This window comes from Prionailurus viverrinus, unplaced genomic scaffold (assembly GCF_022837055.1).
Source record: "Prionailurus viverrinus isolate Anna unplaced genomic scaffold, UM_Priviv_1.0 scaffold_33, whole genome shotgun sequence".
Classification (NCBI taxonomy): Eukaryota; Metazoa; Chordata; class Mammalia; order Carnivora; family Felidae; genus Prionailurus; species Prionailurus viverrinus.
In genome coordinates this window covers 6,953,774-6,978,566 of record NW_025927604.1, presented here as the reverse complement: position 1 = coordinate 6,978,566, position 24,793 = coordinate 6,953,774, and the positions used below count along the sequence as shown (strand labels likewise).

At 52.6% G+C, this 24,793-nt stretch overlaps 3 protein-coding genes across 11 annotated transcripts in view; 1 reads left to right on the top strand and 2 right to left on the bottom strand.

The window, feature by feature from the left end:
* Positions 1–7,713, top strand: part of ADAM17 (ADAM metallopeptidase domain 17) — a 53,196-nt gene extending 45,483 nt beyond the window's left edge. For all 4 annotated transcript variants that reach the window (XM_047845261.1, XM_047845263.1, XM_047845262.1 and 1 more), the window contains 6 exons: positions 385–519; positions 2,091–2,221; positions 2,787–2,865; positions 3,789–3,877; positions 5,511–5,561; positions 5,979–7,713. In XM_047845261.1, the coding sequence (XP_047701217.1) occupies positions 385–519; positions 2,091–2,221; positions 2,787–2,865; positions 3,789–3,877; positions 5,511–5,561; positions 5,979–6,335 (842 nt within the window). In that variant the 3' untranslated portion in view covers positions 6,336–7,713. The remainder of the gene's footprint in view (positions 1–384; positions 520–2,090; positions 2,222–2,786; positions 2,866–3,788; positions 3,878–5,510; positions 5,562–5,978) is intronic.
* A 103-nt stretch (positions 7,714–7,816) lies between these two features.
* On the bottom strand, positions 7,817–21,716 carry IAH1 (isoamyl acetate hydrolyzing esterase 1 (putative)). 5 transcript variants are annotated; one of them, XR_007149356.1, is made up of 7 exons: positions 20,848–21,589; positions 19,852–19,904; positions 14,249–14,397; positions 11,344–11,505; positions 10,355–10,920; positions 9,271–9,469; positions 8,026–8,152 (listed from the first exon to the last, which is right to left on the bottom strand). XR_007149356.1 is itself a non-coding variant. In XM_047845271.1 (6 exons), the coding sequence occupies exons 1-6, from the start codon at positions 21,669–21,671 to the stop codon at positions 7,970–7,972; spliced, it is 741 nt and encodes a 246-aa protein (XP_047701227.1). In that variant the 5' UTR covers positions 21,672–21,716; the 3' UTR covers positions 7,817–7,969. The 5 variants fall into 5 exon arrangements, 4 of the variants coding, with proteins under 4 accessions (XP_047701227.1, XP_047701224.1, XP_047701226.1 ...); XM_047845271.1 differs by lacking the exons at positions 10,355–10,920; positions 20,848–21,589 and adding an exon at positions 21,600–21,716 and having other exon boundaries at positions 7,817–8,152; positions 9,348–9,469; XM_047845268.1 differs by lacking the exon at positions 10,355–10,920 and having other exon boundaries at positions 7,817–8,152; positions 9,348–9,469; positions 20,848–21,581.
* Positions 21,717–24,499: 2,783 nt separating this feature from the next.
* CPSF3 (cleavage and polyadenylation specific factor 3) overlaps positions 24,500–24,793 on the bottom strand; it is a 39,495-nt gene continuing 39,201 nt past the window's right edge. For both annotated transcript variants that reach the window (XM_047845266.1, XM_047845267.1), the window contains exon 18: positions 24,500–24,688. In XM_047845266.1, coding sequence (XP_047701222.1) covers positions 24,587–24,688 — 102 coding nt within the window. In that variant the 3' untranslated portion in view covers positions 24,500–24,586. The remainder of the gene's footprint in view (positions 24,689–24,793) is intronic.

The window sequence follows — 24,793 nt, the reverse complement described above, 5'->3', positions numbered from 1 at the left end:
GATCCTCTGTTTTCTTCTTTCTCTGCCCCTCTCCCGTGCACAAGTGCACACACCCGCTGTTGCTCACTCGCTCTCTCAAAAAGAAACAAACACGGAAAAAGAAAAAGTAAAAGCAAAATGTGAAATAGTGGCTGAGGGGAGGCCCGGGGAGACTGAGTGCAGACATTTGGGAGCACGGAGACTTGCACCGCACGGTGCTCGGTACCCAGCGAGGCACTCGGTGTTTGTCGGCCGGTTGGATACAGGCTGCCGGCGTCCTGCCCCGTGGGTTGCTTTTTCCTCTTGGTGAGGCGCGGTGCTGACGTGCGAGGATCCCGGGTCTGCCCCGTAGGACCGGTGGTCGCGTGACTCCCCGTGACCTGTGTGCTCGTCGTGTGCTTCCAGGTAACAGCAGCGAGTGCCCCCCTCCCGGAAACGCCGCAGATGACACGGTGTGCTTGGATCTTGGCAAGTGTAAAGATGGGAAGTGCGTTCCCTTCTGTGAGAGGGAGCAGCGGCTGGAGTCCTGTGCGTGTAACGGTGAGCGCATCCCCATGCTGCGTCCTCGCCGCCGGAGGGAAGATGGCCTGTGTCCACCGGGCCCTGTCCCTGCCTTTGGGGGCCCAGCAGAATTAGCCGCTCGCTCTGGCCAGGGCGGCGGTGCGTTCCCCCCCCCCCCCCCCCCACCCCCGAAACTCAAGCGGGGAGAACTCAAGGGTGGTCTGGGGGACGGAGCTCTCTGGATTCAGGTCCTCGCCCCTCTACCTTGTCTATGAAAACCGTGCTGTCGGTCGGCCTTCCTTCTCGCGATGTTTTCAGACCACGTGGTGGTGTAGGCTGAGGGGTGGGATAGGAGGGAGTTTTGCTGCGGTGGAGTGGGTGGGCGGAGGTCTGTCCTCGCCGCATGCACGCACGCACCATGTTAGACGCCCCACGAGCGCAGCTGGCGCTGTCTGCATCTTACGGGCAGTGAACTGCGATGCCTTCAAGGCTTTAACCAGGGAGAGCCGATCCCAGGACCTGACCCTGTCAGGGTATTCGTTGTTGTCAACAGGGCTGGGCCCGCTGCCGGGTGTCTGGGGCAAGGGCCCTGCTTAGCGATGCCTGGTGACATCATGCTGGCCTCTCAAGACACTCGTCCTCAGGTTTCCACCTTCTATTTTGGAACTCCTGGGTCTGCGAAGGGGCCTCGGGAACTGACTGGGCTCCAGCCTTCCCGCCCTGCCTCACCTGAGAGAGTTCTGTTGCTTTCCGAACCCCCCAGAAGTCAAAACCGCCAGGTTGGGAACTCACCATCCATACAGTGGAGTAAGGGCCTCCTCCAGGTGGAATAAGAAGTGAATAAGGAAGGTATTTGACACAGTAGATGTCAAACAAATAATTTATCGAGTGCGTGGCAAAGGCTTGGGATGCCCCAGAAGAACACGTAGTAAATGCCCAGGAGATGCTTGATAAGTGAAGGAATGATGAAAAGGTTTTTCTTTCCCCATTGAGGCGGTTTGGCATGTTCTGTGTTCTAGTTGATTTCCGTTTCTCCAAGTAAGGGTAAATACGGGCTGCCTCCGGGTCAAGTACCGTCCCGAGTTACACCGCCAGGTGACTTTTTGGGCATCTCCGCTGTTGGGGTCCGTGCCACGTGGCTTATGTGGTGGCGTTATTTCCATCACCCCACGAGCCGTGCTCTGGTCACACGGCAGGTGACTCACATCTGCAGTGGGCCCGTTCTGTCACAGTGTGTTGGCTTCTCACTGGAGCCTTGGCTGTGCAAGTATTTCAAACTGAGAAGGGAAGGCTCGAAAGCAGTAAGAACGTTGGGATAAAGGGAAACATTTAGCATCATGAAGGATCTGAAGTAGAATAAGTTGGCTTTTAATCCCTTTAAGAAAGGAAACTCTTGGGTGTGAATGAATTGTTTTTACCTTGTGGCCTGAGGACCCCGGAGCGTGAACTCAGAAGTTAACTCTTTGGGGCCGAACTAGGGATCGTTGGCTGTTCAAATGAAAAATGAGTGGCGTTGCTTCCCTTTGGGGGCGGGGGCAGGGGCGGGGAGGAGGTAAGGGAGGAGCGCCCTGTCCCTGACCGGACTCCCGCTGTCCCCGGTTCCGTTTCAGAGACTGACAACTCGTGCAAGGTGTGCTGCCGGGACCCCTCGGGCCGGTGCGTGCCCTATGTGGACGCCGAACAAAAGAACTTATTCTTGAGGAAAGGAAAGCCCTGTACGGTGGGATTTTGTGACATGAATGTGAGTGTTTCCTTCTGTTCAGCTTTTTCTGTAACGGTCAGGTGGGCAGTTTTTTTTTTTTTTTTTAATTTTTTTTTAACGTTTATTTATTTTTGAGACAGGGAGAGACAGAGCATGAACGGGGGAGGGTCACAGAGAGAGGGAGACACAGAATCTGAAACAGGCTCCAGGCTCTGAGCTGTCAGCACAGAGCCTGACGCGGGGCTCGAACTCACAGACCGGGAGATTATGACCTGAGCCGAAGTCGGACGCTTAACCGACTGAGCCACCCAGGCGCCCCTCAGGTGGGCAGTTTTTATATCGCAAAGATTTGCTCTTGCAAACGGAAGGCGTGCCTTTGGCGCCCGCTGTTCGCTCTCCCGCACGTCTGTCTGTCTGTCTGTGGAAGGAGGCAGCCGAGCCCGGGAAACCCAAGCACTCTCTCCGTAGCCAGAGCCCTGAGTCCAGAGACCGGGTGGGACCTGGGGCGGCCTTTTCGGTAAAGTTGGTTGGTTTTAGGTGGTGAGCGTTAATTACTTGGTTTTTTCCTCCAATGATTGTAAAATTGACTCTTTTCCGGTCCTAGGGCAAATGTGAGAAACGAGTCCAGGACGTCATCGAGCGATTCTGGGACTTCATTGACCAGTTGAGCATCAACACTTTTGGTACGTGATTTCCCTGGGTGGTGGTTTGCGTAGAGCTGAGCTGCTTTCAGTTCTAATGATGACCTTAGAAAAGTGTGGTTTCAGATTCATGTGCTCTTGTCTGGCAACAGAAGATGGAAATATTCATAGCTTTTGTCTTATTATTACTACTATTATTATTTTAAATGTTTGAGAGAGTGTGTGCAAGTGGGGGAGGGACAGAGAGAGAAAGGGAGAGAAAGGATCCCAAGCAGGCTCCTTGCTGTCAGCGCAGAGCCTCATGTGGGGGGGGGCTCCATCTCACGAACCATGAGATCATGGCCTGAGCCGACATCAGTTCAACCAACTGAGCCACCCGGGTGCCCCTCCCAGCTTTTGTCTTGAAACATATTTGTCAGCTAAGATAAAATGGACTCGCAGGTCTCCCCCTGTGTAGTGTGGATACGCAGATTTCCAGACAAGGAAAGTCAAATATTGGTTTCCTGCTTTCCTAGAAAATGAACACGTGACCGCATGAGCATGGTTCAGTGCCGTGGGTTGTAAATCTGAATCGTGTTTGATGTAATAAGCATCGTTTATTTTACCAGTGGGCCTCAGATGTTGCAGAAGCAGCAGTGTATTCTGTCCCGCAGGGTTCGTCATTCATCGTCCCAAAAATAAAACCCAGAAGGCACCAACTTTGTCCTGTTACACGTCAGCACGGGTAGTAGTGTCCCATGTGATTAGTCCCTCAGCATCACTCAAGGGACTGTGTGGAGCATCGTGCGGTGTAATCTGTTCTTCTCAATAAGCGTGTCGGGGCTCTGTCTGAAATGACACTTCTCAGCAGCACCACCTGACGAACAGTCTGTGGCATTTGACACAATGATGCTATACTAAGAGCGCTGAATTCTGAGTGTCTAAGGTACTTAATCAGGACATTCACGGTTTCGAATTGTTCACAGGGAAGTTTTTAGCAGACAACATCGTGGGTTCCGTCCTGGTTTTCTCCCTGATATTTTGGATCCCTTTCAGCATTCTTGTCCATTGTGTGGTAAGTCACCGACTTTAGGTAATGAAGCACTTATTACGATTTTGCACAATTCCAAACTTACAACCTTTGGGAAAGGTAGAATTGTTCTTAGCAAGATTCGACCTGACGTTTCCAATGAATTTTTTGCTGTTGTTCCGTAGGAAGGTTTGTTTTGTGAAAATTTTAGCTAATAGTCTTTTTTTTAAGCTAATAGTCTCTTAAAAGAATTATGTTTTTTGTGTATGGATGTTTGTTCTCACGTGTGATTTGAGGACTGTTCTACTCCTGAGCCCGGGGGGACTGTTTAACTGGATTTGTGCAGGACCTCTGACTGAAGCTTTGAAACAAGAGCGTTTCTGCTTTGTTAGACCGGAGCAGTCCAAAGGCGGCTCCCTCTACCCTACAGATCCCTGGCCTTAGCGTATAGGGTGTTCAGGCCTCCCATCTAATAAGAGGGAGCAATCCTCATTATTCCCGTTCAAAGCGAGTAACAGCCAACGAGTTGAATTGGGCTTTCTCTAATGAACCCCACGTGATTTATAAACTTGGGGGCTTTAACATTTTTTTTCTTATAAATCACCCACCTTGCTTCTATGGGAAAGTGAGAATTTGTCGGCTGTAGAGATGAGAAAACCCAACCCCGGCTTCCAGACTCGTGCTCTGGAACAAGTCTTGTGCAGTGCCCCCTCCTTTGAGCACCTGGAAAATTCCGGCACAGCTACGTCTCATGAGTCTTTGCTGCCTCTGCTTCCTTACGTGTCTTGCCCGGGCTCTCGCTGAGCAGCTCGTCCCCAGGGACGGTGAGCGTGATGGGTGTGGCGAGGGTCCAGGGAGCAGCTGTGCTAAAGCAAAGCTGTGGTGAAGGTGACGTGGCTGAAGCTTTGACGGGTGGCCGCGACTGCCGCTCTTGCCGTTGCTTTTGCTCGCGGCCAGCCTCCTCTGTTTGCGTCGCAAGCTCCCATTGTGACAGAGGCCCGGCCCTTGGTTTTGGAGCAGAGCCGCGGACGGGAGGATGCCGGTGCCTGGTTCCTGACCACGGAACACGTGACGACAGCTGCGCTGGGAGCCAGGCCTAGATTGTCGGGCTGAGCCTCCTGTCTTGCCCGTCACCGTGTTTCATGTCGGGCAGGGGCTGGGGGCAGGGACAGTACCACGTGTTCACCTTCTGCAGAGAGAGTGATGTGGGGCTCGAGGCCCAGTCCCTCCGAGCATTTGGGTCACGGTCACCGGGGACAAGGCTGAGGAGAGTGCGCGGGCCTTGGCGGCCTGGGGCGTCTGAGCCGGCGCGGCGTCCTCTGACCCCCGTGGCTGCCCTCGCGTCCCCCCTCGCGTCCCAGGGGTGACGTGGCTCTGACCCCTCAACACGTGGGGAATGGCTTTGGGGGACATCGCTCAGAAAGACCGTACTTAAACATTCCTGGACCGTTTGCTTCGTTAACACCAGTACACTGTCTGCCTCAAGGGAAAGAAACACTTCAGGCTGGTGGCAGAACTCCTAAAGTTTATCTGAGCCGTTCTTCTCCTCTGCTGGACTTGCTGCCACTTTCCACACTCCCGTTCGGAGTGAGTGCTTCGCTTAGGAGGGGCCTGGAGGGAAAGAGCGTGTAACTGAATGTTCCTAAGAGTGACCTCTTCCTGCTCGTTTTCCTTCTAGGATAAGAAACTGGATAAGCAGTACGAGTCGCTGTCTCTGTTCCACCCCAGCGTAAGTACCCACGTGAAAGAAAGTCGCCTTCGGGCGCGTCCTGGGCCCCGCTGTGGCCTCCCGTCAGCCCCACGGCCGCCGCCGGTGCGGGGCCCTGGCGGCGGGAAGGCGGGAGGCTGGGACTTGGGTTAGTTGTGTGGATGGAGGGAAAGCCGAGGCTGCTCTGCCCCGCTCCCGGCCCGGATTTAGCGCCTCGGCAGTGACCTTCCCGTCCTGGGATCCTAGCTTGATAGGGTTATCTGTGAGTTCTCTTTTGGGTCCTCAGAGGCCAGGTTGTCAGGATTTCGGAAGGTGAGGGAGCCTCGCCTCGTGCTTCCCTTAGCGCGAGGGGTCACGGTCCCCGTAGGGTACGGCCGCCTGCCGGGGGAGGTTGGAGCTCCGGGACCCGGAGCCGCCTGTGACTCCCCGTCTCTGCAGAACGTGGAAATGCTAAGCAGCATGGACTCGGCCTCGGTTCGCATCGTCAAGCCCTTCCCCGCGCCCCAGACCCCCGGCCGCCCGCAGCCCCTCCAGGCCGCCCCCGCGCCGCCGCCGCCGCCGGTGCCTGCGGCTCCCAAGCTGGACCACCAGCGCATGGACACGATCCAGGAGGACCCCAGCACGGACTCGCACGTGGACGAGGACGGCTTTGAGAAGGACCCCTTCCCCAGCAGCAGCACGGCCGCCAAGTCGTTCGAGGACCTCACGGGCCGGCCCGTCACGAGGAGCGAGAAGGCCTCGTCCCTCAAGCTGCAGCGCCAGAACCGCGTGGGCAGCAAGGAGACGGAGTGCTAGGCCGGGGAGCCGGGCCGGGCCTCAGGCGTGCGGGCTCGTCACACGCGGGACTTGAAGTCGCCGCATCTTTTGGCGAAGATTTGGGAGACCCGAGTGCCTTCACGGCAGACGCCGGTCACGTGTTTGGGCTCCTTCACACGCAATAAATGACGCTCGCGTGCTCGGGCCCTTGTCCTTTGGAAGAGGGAAGGTGAATCTAGCTTATTTTGAGGCTTTCAGGTTTTAGTTTTTTTGGTTTTTAAAATACCCTTCAACCTGTGGTGCAAGAGCAGAAAATACAGCTGGATTAGGTTATGAATATTTACGTTTTTGTAAATTATCTTTTTTATTGATAACAGCACTGATTGAGGACACGCTCAGTTGCTTTTATATACACTGTAATGATCCGCTGACCCCAGGGAGGCATTTAGCAGGCCTTAGTTCTGAGGGCAACGGGAACACAGGTTTTATTTTTTGCCTTCAGGTAAAGACAAAGGAGGTAAAAACGGAGTTCTCCGTTGTTTCCAGGACGTGGGTTCTGTTCAGAGGCATCCAGAGCTTGTAGCAGCGGGGAGAGTCACCCCAGTTACTCCTAAACTCGGGGTAATGCTTCTTCAGATTCTGAGGTTGGCGCTTTCTAGAATTAAAACAGTCTAGCTTACAAATGGTAGCCCAATTGAATTTACAGACTCCTGCCCACTGTTTAGGACCCCAATTTGCTGGGCAGTTTTTGTCATCAAAGCAGGTCGAATACTGTTGCCACGCTGGGAAAATGCTCACCGTTCTAAACTACTTCCAAATGAGGGCACCGTTGCCTCTTGGCAAATCGGTGGCCGAGGGGGCGCGTGTGCGAGTCCTCCCCAAACAACAGGTGGTTTTGAGAGGCCAAGGTGCTGGGCAGGTGGGGGACGCTGCCCCTCCCGGGCCTGGCGCTTTCTCCCTACACAGCTGATTCCTAAAAACCCTCTGCAGTGACCTGCGGGTGGGGCATCTGCATTACTTCTGCTTTAGTGCTTCGGGACTGTCTGCGTTTACTTTGTGAAGGATAAACATCATCAAAGTGAATTCTGATTTCCTTAAAATGACAGGGGGGAAGAAAGCTTTGAAGTACTGAAATGTGCTCAGCAGCCAACACATTCTGACCCAGACGACTTGTAAACTGAGGGCAATTAACCAAACCTGTGACAAATCAAATCTTTTCTTCTAAGGACGTTTATTATGCAGGTGCCTGTTACACTAATACTTGAACTCATACCTTGTGGTGTTTGCTGTCTTCTAACTACTTGTGATATATTACACTTTTGGAATCTGCTAGGTGAGTGGGTGTATGTGTGAGAGTGAACAGTTCCCAGCTCAGTGTCAGAAAATCGTTTTTTATAAAATGGACTTTTTAAACAAATTTGTCTTCGCCTTGTTTCCGCTTAGAGTTAATTTTGTAGCTTGTGGCGCTGATGACACCTGCATCAGATGTTACCAGAACACAACACACGTAGGTACAGAGCTTTCGTAAAAATTCTGATGCTTTTATTAATCTTGGTGGCAGATGGTGTTTTTTATTCCAAGGTCATGAGCAAAGGTCTGGTCGCTTATCTCAGGATCTTTGTCCCACTGGCGGCTTCGTCTGTAAGTTAACAGCCAGATTGGGTTTTCTGTGGCTAATGGTCCCCGTCTCCCAGAAGACTTAGTTCGGGTTTGGCTTCTGCTACGTCTCGCCAGTAAGGGAGCAGCAAAGGCAAGGAGGAGACTTTCTTCTCGATCAGAGGCCAAAGGTGGGAGAACAAAAACTCATTTCCCTCCGGGGACAAGTGCAGTCCGTCTGACAGAAAGGACGAGAAGTCCTGCAGGGGAGAGAGTTGGGAGAGCGTGTGGGGGACGTTTCCGGGGCCCCACGAGGAGGTGCAGTTCATGGGGGGGGGGGCAGGGGAGGAGAGGCTGAACGAGTAAATAAGGTACATTCACGTGAACGACAAGAATGACCTGCGCTGTTAGAGGAGCTCGGGGCCCAGGGTGCCCGGCTGCTCCGACTCCCCTAGTCTAGGTATTAAGTTGACGGGCGGGTTATTAGGTGTAAAGAACTTGAACCATCGGGCTCAGAAGAGGGACGGTCCCGTGCTCACGGCCCCCGGGAGCCGCTTCTCCTGGGTGAGCGGTGTCGGCCCCACGCCAAGGCCCCATCCCTGCCAGAAGCCAGCCGGCCCCACAGGTTCACGGCTCCTCCAGACCACGGCTTCCCGCGGCCTCGGCGCTCCCCTCTGCCAGCTTAGAGCGGGCCTCTCGGGGAAGGCCGCTCCCTCCCTCCCCACCCTCCCCCCGTCCTAGAACCCTGGGGGGTTAAATCTCCAAGGACTTCATCAGAGCCCCTCTCAGATGGACACTTAGCCCAGACGAAAGCCAGGACTCTGGCTGCGTCGCTGCCGCCCCGACCTGGGAAGCCACGGGAGGACCAGCACCAGGTCTAGGCACGGCTTTGGAGGGAGGCTGAAGCGCAGGGTTGGCTTCGCGAGGGAAGCGCCGGGCTGCTGGGTCCGTTGGACACAACTGGACGGAAAGCGCCAGCGCCTTCCTCGGGGGCTGGGCTGCTCCGTGGGGACCCGCTTTCGCCGTTTCTGGTTGTAAACGCGCTTTCTGGCTTTAAACAAAACCATGAGAACCACATGGCTCAAAAGACGAATTTCAGCCAACACCACGTCGTTTTGCCTCTTAACGAGTTTAACCTCCTCCCCCACATTCCAAAAGGACTTGCTCTGAATGTCCTTCACTATGAACCACTGATTTCACTCTGTTCCGGGTCCCGCCCGGCTACTCAAGGGGTCCCCGGAGCAGGACGGCAGCTGCTGGGGCCGCGGAGGAACGAGGCCGCGGAGGAACGAGGCCGTGGGCGCCGTCCTGGAGCCTCCGCGCTTCCTCCCCGCAGCGCTCTGGTTTAATTGGGGAAGGGGACAGCTAACGGTCTTACCCGCTCAGAGCCCCACGGAGCGGGGTCACTTCTGCATCATCCTCCCGGCCCCGACAGGACCGAGCAAGCCCCTGTACCTGACCGTCCTTCTGCATCAGGGTCCACAGGTCAAGCACATCAGTCCCACAGTCCCGGGCCACTTGCAAGCAGGCGCCTGCGTATTCACCGACGACCAAGTTCAGGCGATTCAGTTTGCAGCCTATTGAGGAGAGAGAGTGCGGGTGGCAAGTGGCCGCTGTGCAAGTTCTACTGGCCTGGATGCTTCTCCGTCCCCGTAAATAGGCACGTGCTTATGGGCCCGACCTGGGTCCGACCGTGTGAGGGCCGTCCCCGAGCGCTGCTCGCCGCAGCACGGGGATGGGGGAGCGCACCGTCGGTGGTCGCCGCGGAGGCAGGAAAGCCCCGTGGCGGCCACCTCCTTGGCTGGAGTACAGGCCAGAGGCAAAGAGAGTGGGGGCTGGTGGGGAGGGACGGTGGGCCGAGACCCCTGAATTTGTTGTGTCGCGTGAGGCTGCTGTGATACGATGGAAAGATCAGGGTTCGGCCAGAGAAGGGGGGGCTGGAAGGGGCTGCAGAGGTCACTTGGACTGGCTCACGGGTCAGTGACCTTTTTTTTTTTTTGTACATTTGAGAACACGTGCGCGTACACACGCGTGAGCACACGCACGAGCACAGGAGGAGCAGAGGAGAGAATCCCAAGCAGGCTCCGCACTGTCAGCGCAGAGCCGGACGTGGGGCTCAAACTCACAACCCGGGAGGTCGTGACCTGAGCCCAAACCAAGAATCGGCCGCTTAAGCGACTGAGGCACCCAGGCGCCCCAGCGGCCTTTCTCCCCAAGGGGCCGGGCAGTAAATATTCCGGGCTGTGCGGGCGTAGGGTCCGTGCCGGTAACTGCTCTGCCCTCTGCCGTAGCTCAGGAGACACGCAGTATGGAAACCTGGGGGCTGGTCTTCGGTAGAACATTCCTGTAGCCAGCGGCTCACAAACCCGACCCACGCCGCCACGTTCTCCGCCGGGACTCGCACGCGGCGCCCGGTCCCGGGTGCTGAGGTTTTCCCTACTCGTTCCCAAAATGTAACTCACTCGGTTCTGTGCCCACCAGGGGGCTGTGAGCTGCAGTCTGAGAAGCAGATGTGGCTCTGACTCGCACACCTCCGCTCGTCCAGGCGCGGCACGAACACGCCTGCTACCTCCCGAGCGATCCCGATCCTACGCGAGGCAGACGCCGTCACGAGGGGAGGCTCCCTGGGGGGCCGCGCTCACCCTCTGGAGCTGACGACAGGGAGCGTCGTCTACCCCCGACCGGGCCCTTCCAACGCCTGAGGACAGCGGGCCTGGCCCCATCCTCCCTGTCTGTCCTCTTCCTCTGGATAAACTTGCCCTCCTTACCTCCCGTGGGGAACTTTCCTGGACCTTTTGGACGCCAGTACCTTCAACAGAGTGTTTCCGTGCCTGCCACGCCATTCATCACGTGGCTGTCACGTGGCTGCCGGTGTCTGGACGGGACTGTCTCCCTCCCTACTCGACACGCGGGAACCAGGTTCTAGTCACTTCTGTGTCCCGACTTCGTACTTTACGTGCTAAGACGAACGGTCGCAGGGACAGAAGTGGCTCCGTCACAGGTGCCGCGGACGCGCCCTCAGCCGAGCCTTAGTTTGGGGGAAGGAGGGGTCTCGTCGCCGAAGGCCGCAGCCCGGGCGAGGCTGCGTGGAGAAGGGAGCGCGTTGGGCCAGAGGCGGGCAGAGTGGCGGCTGCGGGCAATCGCGGTCACCGGGGTCGCTGGGAGCCTCAGCGCCACGTGGGCCGCCACACAGCTCCGCGGCCGCGCTTGCGGTCTGGCGCCGCCAGGCCGGGGCCGCCCCTCCGCGGGGACAGTCCCTTTTCCGGGCCACCGTTCGCGCCTAGAACCTAATGGCCACTCGGCTAGTTTTGCTTACTCTCTGGTGGCTGACAACAGAGGCCGAAAGGACTGGGCGGGGAGCCCGGCCCGGCGGCCGCGAAGCAAGGGGCCGCCTGGCTCTGGGCCCCTCGCTCGGTCCGGTGGGAGGACACGGCGCCCGCGGCCCGCTTACCTTGCGCGAGGCACTCCCGCTCCCAGGCCGCCTCGCAGAGCGGGGGCGGCGAGATGAGGACGATCCTGTGCTCCGGGACGTCCACGGACTTGAGGTAGCGCACCATGCCCTTTAAATTCGCCACGTACTCGTCCAGGGGGACGTGCTGCTTGGGGTTCTCATCTGTTCGGGGGGGGGGGGGGGAACACGGACATTTCGGCCCCAAACGCACGTTTGTCGCAAGGGACAACGAAGACTGACACGGGCTCCCCGATCCGCAAGGCTCAGGACGTCGCCGGGGAGTAGTTCGGACCGCAGACACAAACACGGGGTAGCGGGTGGGGGGAACGGCGGTCCCCGCTCTTCGTGGGACAGACCGCAGAGGCTCAGGCTCTGTCCTCTGGTGGCCAGCGGCCTGGGCTGTGGAGGGAGGCCGCCGAGTTCCACCCCTGCTTCCTCGCAGACCGGCCGCCTGCCCTGGGACAGATGCCCGGCTTGCCTGCACCTCGGCCTCCTCACCGGTAAACCGAGGACGATAACCCGGTCTCCCTCACGGGGTGGTTGTGAAAATCGACAAGCACGTAAAGCACTACAGCAGGGGGCCTACCACACAGGAAGCGGCCCGCGCATGACTGCCAGCTGCTGGGGCAGGCACCTGGGTGGCTCAGTGGGTTAAGCATCTTGGCTCTTGATTTTGGCTCAGGTTATGATCTCAGGGCTGACAGTGTGAAGCCTGCTGGGGATCCTCTCGCTTTCTCGCTCTCAAATAAATAAACTTAAAAAAAAAAAAAGCTGTTGCTTCTACTATTATAGTCGCAAAGGACTTGTTTTTCCTTTAGAGAGCACGTGTGCGCACGTACAGAGGGGAGAAGGGCAGAGGGAGAGACAGAATCTTAAGCAGAATCCAGGCTCAGTGTAGGGCCCGGTGCGGCCTCGATCCCACGACCCCGGGATCGTGCGTGACCTGAGCCGAAATCAAGAGTCGGAGGCTCAACTAACTGAGGTGCCCGGGTGCCCCGCAAAGGATGACTTCTAAATGGGCTCGCACATAAGTATCCTAAGACTCACTGCAGGTGCCTTACAAACCACATGTAAGGATAATTACAGGAGCAAAATAAAATCCCTCATGACGCCACCACCCAGAAAACCACTGTTGGCACTCGGAGGTACTTCATTCTAGTCTTTTCCCCGTTGATAGGTGTACTTAAAAAAATAAAAGTAGCATTACACTGAAGATACATAACCATATGGTTCTTTTTTCCACCTAACATTATATCATGGGCATGTCTGTGTCCACGAACAGTCCTCAAAAACGTGTATCTGCTGGGGGACCGAGAGGAAGCTTCTCTGTGCCACCCAGCATTCTATTTTTCTGCTGTTAGAAATACAATTCGCAGAAACGTCTGCACGTACGCCTGGCTGCATTACTGAATTTTTTCTCAGGCTGGATTTCTAGATGCGGGAAGTCCTTCGATGCACGCTGTCAAGTATCTTTCCAGAAAGATCACAAGTTTCCCCAGTGACTGGAAGAGAGGAGTGCCCATCTCACTCCACACTCAGCAGCCATAAGAATCAGTGCTTAAAAACACTTTCCAATCTGAGTCTTTATAATCTTTTGAGGTTATCTCATTTCACAAAGCTACTTTTTTCCTTTGTGATTTCCTCCATTGCTTTTGTGCTTGGAGTTTCTTTGTCCTAATTTCGGTGAGAATTCGCCTTTTTTGGAGTCTCCTTTCTTACAGTTTTTAGTGTAATATCAAGTGGAGATCTGACTTTTCCAAACAGTGGGCTCACAGGATCCACTAACACCTACAGCTCATCGTCTTTCTCAAGGCGGCGAGCGTCCCTGCCTGCCCTGCCGCCTCCCCTGAGCTGTCCCCACCGCGTGCCCACAGATAGCATTCTTCTGGAAGCGGACTTTCCAGAATACAGGCTGACTTTTCCCCTTCGTGCCGCACAAAGGGTCCTCCTCGCAAGAGCAGGAGGGAGAGCAAGGCCTGCGCCCGCCGGTCTTCCAAAGACAGGGACACGGTGCCACTTCCCAGCATCCAGGACCGAGTCCACGCCCGGGCGGGGGTGCTCCCTGAGCTGCTCGGCCATCAGTGTGACCCACGTGGCAAGGCGGGCCCTCCACCGCTGATTCCACCAACTACTGAGAAAAACATCTGAAATCCAGCACAACACTAATGGACTCAAGAAAACATTTTCGGGGCACCCGGGCACGTCCAACTTCGGCTCGGGTCATGATCTCACGGTTCGTGGGTTCGAGCCCCGCATCAGGCTCTGTGCTGACAGCTCAGAGCCTGGAGCCTGCTTCAGATTCTGTGTCTCCCTCTCTCTCTGCCCCTCCCCTGTTCATGTTCTGTCTGTCTGTCTGTCTCTCTCTCTCAAGAATAAATAAACATGAAAAAAACAAACACGGGGCACCTGGATGGCTCAGTCAGTTGGACGACCAACTTCGGCTCAGGTCATGATCTCATGGTCCGTGAGTTCGAGCCCCACATCAGGCTCTGTGCTGACAGCTCAGAGCCTGGAGCCTGTTTCAGATTCTGTGTCTCCCTCTCTCTGAACCTCCCCTGTTCATGCTCTCTCTCTGTCTCAAAAATAAACAAATGTAAAAAAAAAAAAAAGAAAAGAAAAGAAAAGAAAAAAACAAACACATTTTCAAGTGTTTGAGATCAGGTCTGCCAACAACCCAGGTGGGTAGAAAATAAGTTGGGAACAAAATTCACTGACATTGAAGCCAGAAGAAATATGCTTAATAAACTCTGGGAACTCATTATAAATTTGGCAAAACTCATTGTAAGTTTTCTCTCCCAAAAATCTATTGGGAGAGAAGGACACAGTTGAAAAAAATACAGAAACAAGCTGTCTTCATGTCAGGGCAGGCTAAAAATGAACTAGGAAAACACAAAAATGCCTTTACCTTTCAGCGCACTGTCATTGGCACCAAAGAAAATTGTAACTGCTACTGGGCTGTCCAAACCGGTCCCTTTTTTGATTAATCGTGGAAGGATGATTTTGGCCCACCTGGTATTGTAGCCTGAAAATCCGCGATTCAGAACATCACATTTTCTGAAATGAAGAATTTTTAAACAAAGATGAATTCCACAATCCCACAAAGAACAGTGTCTAGCCCCCTGCAGTGAACCAACAGTGAGGGTGTGCCCTCCCTCCGGGCTGTGGCACCTGCCTATGTCCGGTGGCTTTGATGTGCCTGCACTTTTTTTTTTTTAAGTTCGTTTATTTTAAGTAATTCTATACCCAACATGGGGCTTGAACTCACACCTCTGAGATCACGGGTCACATGTTCTTCCGACAGAGCCAGCCAGGCACCCCCGATGTAATGTCACTTTGAGAAAGACATGCCATCCTTAACAAGATACAGGTAAGTCTGTCACATTCCTCCACAAGAGGGGTTATGAATAATTTTGAGCAAAGGGGCTATAATCTTGTCTGCAGACTCGCTCACGCATGGGCAGTGAGGTCCTTCTAACGTGGAGTTTACAGCAGACGGGTCTCAGTTTGAGCATCTTCAATAGAGTCACTAAGAAGCTGGAGCTCAAGGGTAATGACGCTTTGGGTAATTTGGGATGTATACAGAGTATTTTTGAGACTTTTACAGAGTATTTTTTAAGAGGCATTTTAGGTCTGCAGCAAAATTGAAAGGAAGGTACAAAGCATTCCCACACACCCCTGCTCCCCACGTGCACAGCCTCCCCGACTACCAACAGCCCCACGAGCGGCACATTTGTTAGATGTGATAAACCTAACACATCATTACCAGTAGCACCCACTGGTTTTGATTCAAGAATTTTAATAAATTACTTAATGGCTGTGCCCCCGGGACTATGTTTATGGATGCTTCAGGTTGTTCATAATAAAAATTGTTTTTAAATGATAAATCTCAGACTTCAGTTCATGGTTAGCAAATTAATGTGGTTGACTTTGGTATAGTTCAAATTCCCACATACGAGCAACTAAGCAGAGATCCCGGGGCACCAGCTAAGAAATTCTGCGCGGCTACGAGGCCAGGCGACAGACGCCAAGCAGCAACAGGAGGGGACCTGGTTTTGACACTACTCTAAAAGCTCTCAACGTTTAGAAATCTCCGGGAAAACAACAAAAAAATTCAGCCCCATTTATTTCTAAGTGTGATTCTTGGTGTTTTTAATGCAGAATGATTACAAAAAGCTGACTAGCCTAGCCATTTTGAAGACTCAGTTTAAAATGGAATACTCTAGAATTTTGACAAGAGGAGTCGGCTTTCCATCTCTCCAATGGTATAGTCACTGTGACACTCCCTAAAGCCGGTGTGGTGTGGCAGTCCAGCACGAAGGGCTGGAATCAGAGCGGTCGGTGCCAGGATCTCGCTGCCTTTGACTAGCACATCAGGCCTTGGCCACTTACTTAATTTCTCTGAGCTTCAGGCTCCCCAACGGTAAGAGATGAACCTAACCCCAACGGTAAGAGCCTACCTAATCTGCAGGCAGTGTGAAAATGAAAAGTAAGGTAGTAGCCAGACACACGTAAGGCGCCCACTAAATGGCAGCTATTATAGACTGAAAAAAAGATCGTCATTAGAAGAAGGCTATGAGCCAGGAGAAAAAGACAAGTGAGGCCCAGGGTTGGAACTGTTAAAGTTCCCCTCCCAAAGGGGAAGGATATCTGAATCCCTCTGGATTGAATAACATAATCAACGGTGCCCAATTTATTCAAAAGGCTACAGAAACTGGAAAATTATGAAAGGTTTTTAGTTAAATTCATGGCTAATAAAAAGTATTTAAGTTCAGATGAAGAGAGAAGAAGAGTTAATTGAAAGATTCCTTGCCAAACATCCAGACTCTAAGATTTCCTTCCAGAAAAATGTAAATCAAGCTGCTTCATAAAACAGGCAGGGGCATATTTTTAAACGCAAACAGCAGAAGCTTTTAAAAACTGAAATCGTGGGGCGCCTGGTAGTTCAGTCGGTTTAAGCACCTGACTTCAGCTCAGGTCATGATCTTACGGTTCGTGGGTTCAGACCCCATGTCGGGCTCTGCACTGACAGCTTAGAGCCTGGAGCCTGCTTTGGATATTCTTTTTCTCCTCACCAACCCCCCCCCCCCCCCCCCCCGCCCTGCCCCACTCTCAAAAACTAAATAAATATTAAAAAAAAAAAAAATGAAAACGGGAAGTTTATTCTAACTCCTTCAAATCCGTCAAATCAAGTATTTTTGTTTAAAGAAATACGGAAATAAGATTGTTTAAAAAAACTGATGAAACTATATCCATAAATTTTAAAAGGATTTAAATAGATTTAAGAACTATTAAAATGATTTTATAGTAAGTATACAAAGATCTTATTTGAAGCTAAAACTTAAAAGATGTCACTATGGAACACAATATATTTTATTAAAAAATTTTTTTTAATGTATATTTTGAGAGACGGTCACAAGGGGGAAGGGGAGGGGGAGAATCCCAAGCAGGTTCCATGCTGTTAGTGCAGAGCCCAACTCGGGGCTCAATCCCAAGAAGCACGAGATTGTGACCTGAGCTGAAATCAAGAGTCGGACATTTAACTGACAGAGCCCCCCAGACACCCCTACACTGATATATTTTAGATTTTTCACTCTCCGTGGAGGTCGTGTACACAGGGGCGGTTTTAGGGAGATGCCTCTGAACTTTCAAACCCGGAAACTGGGTGACATTAAACACGGAATTGGTACACCTGAGACTAATTGAACACTAGGTTAATTAGACTTCAAAAACACCCCCAAACCACCGTGAGCGGCTTCAGGGCTGTGCAGACGGCTGAAGCAGACATCAGGAGCCCAGATCGGCAAAGAACACCCCAAGCGGTAACACAGCTGAAGATGAAAGTGTCCCTCAAAGGGGCAGTGGTTTGCTGTGGCTCGGAAAGAAGTCCGTCCTGGCGCAAAAACGGAGGGCGGTGAAGCGGCCGCGGCCTCTGACGCCAGGCAACGCCGACTGCAGCCTCCTGGTCTCTCCCCTCCGTCGCCCGGTGGAAGAACGTGGGCCTAGGACGCCAAGGCCAGTGTCCCCTCCGTCCGGGCCCTGTTGCTCCGCCGTGGCATTTTAGTTTCTAAACGGCTCTCGCGAGTTTGGCTGGGGGGGGGGGGGGGGGGGGGCGGTGGCGGCCAGGAGAGGCAGGCATTCTGGGTGGGGGGAGCCCGGATGGGGAAGGATTCCCGGAGGCGAGGCCTCTTTGGGGTCAGCCAGCAGCGGCTCGGCTCTGGGTCTCAGCAAGAGGCTTCTCAGGGGTTAGAGCCTGGAGGCGCAGCAGACCGCACACTGGCCAGAAGTCTGTCTTGTGACTTCTCCCAATTCTGAAAAATAACTAGCTTCTAATGAAGTGGTCTTCTAGCAAGCAGATCTGCAAACTATCAATTCTGCCAGGATTTTAGTACTAAACTCAACCACTTATGAAACATCTGTATGTGGGTAAAACATTTGGAATGCCTTGTTTTCCAGGCCACTTGAATCATTATTTAGCTTTTCAGAAAAGGTTAACAGACCAATTAAACAGTTACTGGACTACTAAACATGAAAGCTGCTATATAAGGAGCACTTCCAAGTTCAAGGCACCTGAGCAAGCACACATTAATGTTTCCGTCCTCCCAACATGACAGCAGGTGCCCTCATCATCTCCGGAGGCTCAGGACCACGGGCTCCGGAGCCTGGACACCTGCCACTTCTTAGCTGTGTGACCTTGTTATTTAACCTCCCCTCCTTATTCTTCCCACCTAGAAAATGGATCGGAGCCTAACTCACTTTGTTTACAGGCTAGTTGTAAAGATTAAATAAGCCAATACACACGAAGCATTAGTTTTTGGCACATAGCATTCAGTAAAACTTAGCTATTATAACCATCCCATTTGACAGAAGGGAAAACTGAGGCATGGCGTGATAGTTTCATGTTTTTAGATTAAGTCTAAATAGGGAAAGCATTTGGGAACAGAAAAAGCTAGAAGGTCAATTTTTTCATTTCTAGTGTAGGGGATAAAAAAATGGAGAAATTGAAGACATTTTAAAACACATTTGGAAATAACTTAAAACATATTTTCTTGGTGTATTAACCATACTGGTGAAGAAGATTATCAAGTACTGATAAGCTGATAGGACATCTAGCTTATTTCTTCTAAAGGAGGAAAAGACATGGGGTGCCTGGGTGGCTCAGTCGGTTGAGCAGCCGACTTCGGCTCAGGTCACGATCTCGCGGTCCGTGAGTTCGAGCCCCGCATCAGGCTCTGTGCTGACAGCTCAGAGCCTGGAGCCTGTTTCGGATTCGCTGTCTCCCTCTCTCTGACCCTCCCCCATTTATGCTCTGTCTCTCTGTCTCAAAAATAAACGTTAAAAAAAAAAATTTTTTTTTTTTTTAAAATAAAGGAGGAAAAGACAAAACCCCTGATCAGTTTATGGATACTCTACATACTCGGTTTACTGTTTTTAATGTGGAAAATATTTCTACATATTTTTTAATCTCTTGTATTGGGGAAGTGTTTCCCTTTTGATGCCTTCCTTAGCATATGCTTTCATCAAGTCTGGCAAACAAAATACCAAAATCATCGCTATTTCTGATCTATTTTATAAAGAGAATTTGGGAGACAAAAACTTCTCTCCAAAAATGCCTCTAACTTTGGTTTACGAATATATCTTGCTTTCTTTTCAAACTCCTTACTACTCGGGGCCCCTGGGTGGCGCAGTCGGTTAAGCGTCCGACTTCAGCCAGGTCACGATCTCGCGGTCCGTGAGTTCGAGCCCCGCGTCGGGCTCTGGGCTGATGGCTCAGAGCCTGGAGCCTGTTTCCGATTCTGTGTCTCCCTCTCTCTCTGCCCCTCCCCCGTTCATGCTCTGTCTCTCTCTGTCCCCCAAAAAATAAATAAACGTTGAAAAAAAAAATTAAAAAAATAAAAAACTCAATGTAAATATCATTTAAAAAAAAAAACTCCTTACTACTCATTTAAATCATACCTACTAGAGTAACTGAAAAAGAACTGATCTTCTTCAGATAGTGAATAACTGTGTCTGTTTGAATCCAAACCCAATATATTTTCCACAACTTTTCGGGTTTGATTTCACGTCGGACAAAACTTTTGCGGAACCCTGAGCGCCTGCCCCTCTTCCTTCTGTCCCCCAACCTTGTATATCTACTAACCAGGAAAGGCTGGCAAAGATTAATAAGGGAGGAATTTACTGTTTGACACCGTGTCATTCACTCTCTTTCTCTTCTGAGTTACAATTACAGTTTTCGATCGATAAGCACTCAAGTATTGGGGCGCCAGGGTGGCTTAGTCGGTTAAGCATCTGACTTTGGCTCAGGTCATGAACTCGCGGTTCTGAGTTTGAGCCCGCATCCCTGCATCAGGCTCTGTGCTGATGGCTCAGAGCCTGGAGCCTGCTTCCGTTTCTGTGTCTCCCTCTCTCTCTGCCCCTCCCCAGCTTGCACTCTGTCTCTCCCTCAAAAATGAATAAACATTAAAAACAATAAATAAGCGCTCAAGTTATTAATCTAAAGACTATTCTCACCTGACCAGCTTGTCAGCCAGTGATGCTCCCCATCCACCCTGCTGGAAAGAAAACTGAAAAGAAAAAAAAAAAAAAAAAAAAAAAAGGCCATTACTACTTATCAGTGTGATTAGCACATTTTAGTAAAGGGCATTTTGATCAGCAACTCCTTTCGTTCACCCTTTGTACTCCCTGACTTTTTGGCCTTCATCGCTCGCTTTCCATGGAGGTCATTTTAGGGATTACTAGAACGAAGCCTCAGCAGCACTCTGGAAACGAGGGGGAGTTTTCTTCCCTATGGACTGGATTTGAGCCGGTCATCTGCGTTTTACTGAGACCTGATATTAGAGTCATTTTTACTTAGAAAAGCTACTTCAGTTTATGTGTGAGAGAGAAAATCAATTGTACCTCCGGTAAGGAAATGAAGTCCGTGCAGTACTACATTTCCACAATCGAAAGAATAAGGAAGCTAATTCTAGAACTCAGGGGGTGAGCCTTTTTAAAATATACATTCCGGTAAGTTTGGAAAGCCCTTACTGCCCTACTTGCCTAAAAACGGCATCACTTATTGGCACCTACACAGAAAATTGGTTGAGGAAGTCATGTTTGGAGAGAAAAATAAGAACAAAACACCACACCACAGGGGTAATTTTTAAAAGTGTGCCCGGGGCGCCTGGGTGGCACAGTCGGTTAAGCAATCGACTTCAGCCAGGTCACGATCTCGCGGTCCGGGAGTTCACAATCTCGCGAGATCTCGAGTGATCTCGCGTGAGTTCGAGCCCCGCATCAGGCTCTGGGCTGACAGCTCAGAGCCTGGAGCCTGTTTCCGATTCTGTGTCTCCCTCTCTCTCTGCCCCTCCCCCGTTCATGCTCTGTCTCTCTCTATCTCAAAAATAAACGTTAAAAAATTTTTAATTAAAAAATAAATAAATAAATAAAAGTGTGCTTCCTCCCCGAATATTAAGATATTCGTCCTTAATGTGAGTTGAAATGATCTTGGGTGAGAAGGTGATCTACTGCGTTATTCCTGGGAGACATTTTATTCAAGATCAACTTGCTCCAGCAGAGGAAGCAGAGGTGAACTGGTTCCAGGGGTTTTCTGCACGGAACGGGCTGTACAAACCCGCAGGAAGTGATTCGGCCGCCGCCGTGCTCTCGCAGGTGACCCACCAGTGGAGCTCCGCGTGGGAAAGCAAGCACTGGCCGTGCGGTGAGCCTCTGAAGGAGGCTTCGTGGAAAAGGAGGCGCACGTCCCCGCCTCAACTTGTACCAGGCCTCCCGATTCTCCCTAGGAAACTGACGAAGCGCGGTGAACTCGGCTTTGTCACTCCCAGGGCGTGGCCTGGACGAGTCACTGCACTCCCCCGCACCTGACCTCATCTGGAGGACAGGGTACGCGGAACGGGTGTGCAAGTACTGCGCTGCCCACACCGTCATCCCGAGGCCACGAACAACCCGAGACGGGAACTCTGTCTGCCACGAGGTTCCGAAGGGGCCGGTTAAGACACGACGACCGTGAGGTCGCTGCTGGACGCGGCAGGCATTCCCGAGCAGATCCTGCTCAGGGGCGCTCAGCCTTCGGGGCCGCCTGTGCTGGGGGGAAACGGGGTGCAGGGACGCGGCCTCGAGACGGGAAGATGGGAGCCTGAGAGCTGGGAGAGGAGAGCCAGCGAGGCTGCCAGGCCGGCGCTCTCAGCGGGGACTTCGCCCAGAAGGCGCGACCGTGGACGCCCAAGGGACCGGGCCACACCAGGGCCAAGCGGCGGTACCTGGGTGATGGAATCTCCGAAGAGCAACACCCGAGGCCAGTACAGAGAACCCGCCGCCTCGCACAGCGCCATATTGCCTGCCGGCAGAAGGGCGGGGCGAGGGCGGATATCCGGGCGGGGCGAGCGGGCAGGGGGCGGGGCGACGGGGCCTGGGCGGGGTTCCTCGCGGGAGAGGGGTGGTGGTGGTGGTGGTGGTGGAAGGAGGCGCCTGCGCAGTTCGTCGCCCTCCGGTTATCCGTCGGGGTGGCTGCCCACCACACCCCTGGGTCCTGGGGCCGCGCTCCTTTGGCGACCGACCAGTCATTGTTAAGACGCGCGGTAGCCGTTGCCCTTAGGACGCTCATTTGTGTCCGTTTCCCAGAGCTCGGCCTCGTGCCTTCACTCCGGGTCCGTTCGTTCATCCCGAGTGTTTCCGGCGCGGAGCGTGAGTCGCCGCCTGCCCTCGGGGCGCCCACCGATCCCCCGGGAGAGGCACCGACCCTCCGGGAGAGGCACCTCCCCGCGCCCTGCCCGGCCCAGAGGGAGCCACCCCGCGCGGCTTCAGGTGTTTCCGCAAATGGCGGGAGTGTGAAGTAGGAACGGTGGGGGTATAGGAAGTACTTCCAAGGCACTCAATCATCACACAACCAGCTCTTGTTAAATAAACGTACTCAACCGTTGATCGAAGGTTTTGACCTTAAAGAGAAACTTAACGGCATTTGCTAAAGACAGGAAGGCAGACTATCCAAGGACGAAGATGGGGTTTTGCGGTAGGGGAGAGAAATCAGGAAAGGTGGGCACCCAGAGCCAAGGAGCAGGGTGAAGGGTGGAAGGCTGTAAAATCACTAAAAGGTAGAGTGTTTGCGTAACTGACAAAACCAGATTCTTGTTGCAGGTAGGCCAGGGAGGGAAGATACCACGCGGGGGGGGGGAGGGGGGGGGTGAGGAATTTGAGCAGATACCCCGGGGGAACAGACCAAGGGTGGGTCTTTTTTTCACTAAACCAACGCAGCAGGATTCTTGCCAGAACTGGTCTGGAGGGGAAACGGATGGAGCCCAAGCTGGGTTCCTATGGAGAAAACTCACAGGAGCTTGACTCCTTTTCTCAGTCCTTACCACCAGAGCCGTGCTACGAAGTGTGACCACCCCCCCCCCCCCCCCCGGCCCCGTGATAAAAAACGAGCCAGAAGGATGTTTTGAAACAACTGAGCTTAAGGTGAAAACCAGAAGAGCAGAGGAAGCAGTGCGCCATTGAAAAGCAGACATACCGGAGTGCCTTGGTGGCGCTGGGTGAAGTGTGGGACTCAGGCTTGGCTCAGTTTGAGTTCAAGCCCCGCATCGGGCTCTGCGCTGATGGCACAGAGCTTGCTTGGGATGTCTCTCCCTCTGTCTGCCCCTCCCCGGCTGTGCTCTCTCTCTCTCAAAATAAATAACCTTAAAAAAAAAGCAGACATACCTTGGTGTGGCCGGGACAGGGTGTCAGACGGGCGAATGGCTTGGAGAGGCAGGCAGGGGGATCAGAGCATGACCAAGTCTTCAGGCCAGGAGTTCCCTGGCTTCAGCTGGATCATCTGTGGAGCTTTAGAAACGTGCTGATAAAGGACGCTCACTTCACTCCAGACCAACTAACTTAACCTCTGACGGCAGGATGCGGGCATCCGTGTGTTTTTACTGCTCCCAGGTGATTCCAATGTGCAGTCAATGTTGAGAACCCGTGGCTGAGTAAGGTGTTTGGACTTCATCTTAGTTACAGTGGAGGCCTGAAGGACTTTCAGCAGGGAAGGCTTGAGAGCAGGTGCGTATCGTAGGAGTCAGCTATGGGGAGAAGGGAGGCTGTGGCAGGGATCAGAGGGGCCAGGATGACAGACAGAGCCACGGGGAGAGATGACAAAGGCAGGTTCAAGAGCAACTGAGAATCCTGAACTCAGATTGGTTACCTCAGGGAGAAGGACTAGGAGAAAACACGCACGTTCCCTTTCTACTCTATATACTGTCTTACTGTTTTTAAATCTATCGTAACAAAGTCTTCTATGACACTTCTAAAAGGTGACCCTCCGAGCTTTGGTTTGGGCCAGAGACAAAGTGGGGTACCTTACAGAAGAAATGTATGTCAAGTAAAACTTCCGAGTTTTGCACTGGAGTTTGTCACTACCCTGCTCAATGGCTGTGAGGTCACCAACAGGTGAGGCCACAGGAGGACTAAACAGTGTCGGAGCTTAGTGACTGGTTGGCACGCCTTTCGCTTGACAGCGAGAGTGGCTCTCGCGTTAGACGGTAGGTAAAGGTGGGCGTGCGCACGTTCCCTCCGTAGGGGCGGCCGTCCCGCCCCTGTGTGGCAGCAGAGACCGGAGACCCCAGGTGACCTGCTCTCTCCTGTGTCCAGTGATGTGCCAGTCCGAATTACACGTACTCCAGGAAACCGGTCTAATGATTACACAGAAAGCAATTCAACAACTCACACCTGAATACCCTTGAACTTGAGTCATAAAAATTGTATTCTGAATATCGGAATTGAACGTGCAGGTATTATACAAAGAAAATACCACTGAATCCCAAAAGTCGTCATTTTACAAATGTGTAAATTAAGGAATCTGGCCAGAGTATCAGGAGGGAAGAAACACAAAAGGGGCTTTAGGTGATAATCTCTATGAATTCAAACTCAGAATATGCACATGAAAATACAAACCACTGTGTATTTTCTTTCCTTTTTAAACAGGACAGTAAGGCATTCTCGTTCAGTTGCTATGGGCAGACCTGGAAGGTTTCAGGGGCAGCTGTGCACATGCCTGGAAGCAGAATCAGTAAGCTCTGAAATAACAGTTTATTTGGTGGTTCTGGAATCATGGACAGAGGAGTTGGTAACTTAGCAGCATTTAAGCTGTTGGAACACAGGCCATTTGACATCACAAGTAAATAGGCTATTCCAGAGAAACTAACGTATTTTATTTTAAGAGAAGTAGAGTCAAGCATTAAAGACAAGCTTTAACATGTCCGCAGACCCGCAGCTCTCAGTGAACTGGCGTGAGGGCCTCGTAGAGTCTCTGCGCGGCCAGCTCCACCATCTCCCGGAGGGACTCATCATCCTCGCTTCCTTCCTCACATTCGACCGTCTGAAAGTGAAAGCACAAACAGGCCTTTCGACGTTAAGTGTCTCCAAGTGCCATATGGAAGAGAAACTACTCCTCTTTAAGAAGAGTCATTTCCGGTGGGGGGGA

Coding starts and splice junctions, on each gene's coding strand:
- IAH1 (XM_047845268.1), bottom strand. CDS start 21,267: ATGACGGTGTGGGCAGCGCAGTACTTGCACACCCGTTCCGCGTACCCT. Junction 11,506..14,248: donor CAATGACAGTGCGCTGAAAG/GTAAAGGCATTT, acceptor CCCCCCGAACAG/ATGAGAACCCCAAGCAGCAC. Junction 8,153..9,347: donor TGATGCAGAAGGACGGTCAG/GTACAGGGGCTT, acceptor TCTCCCCTGCAG/GACTTCTCGTCCTTTCTGTC.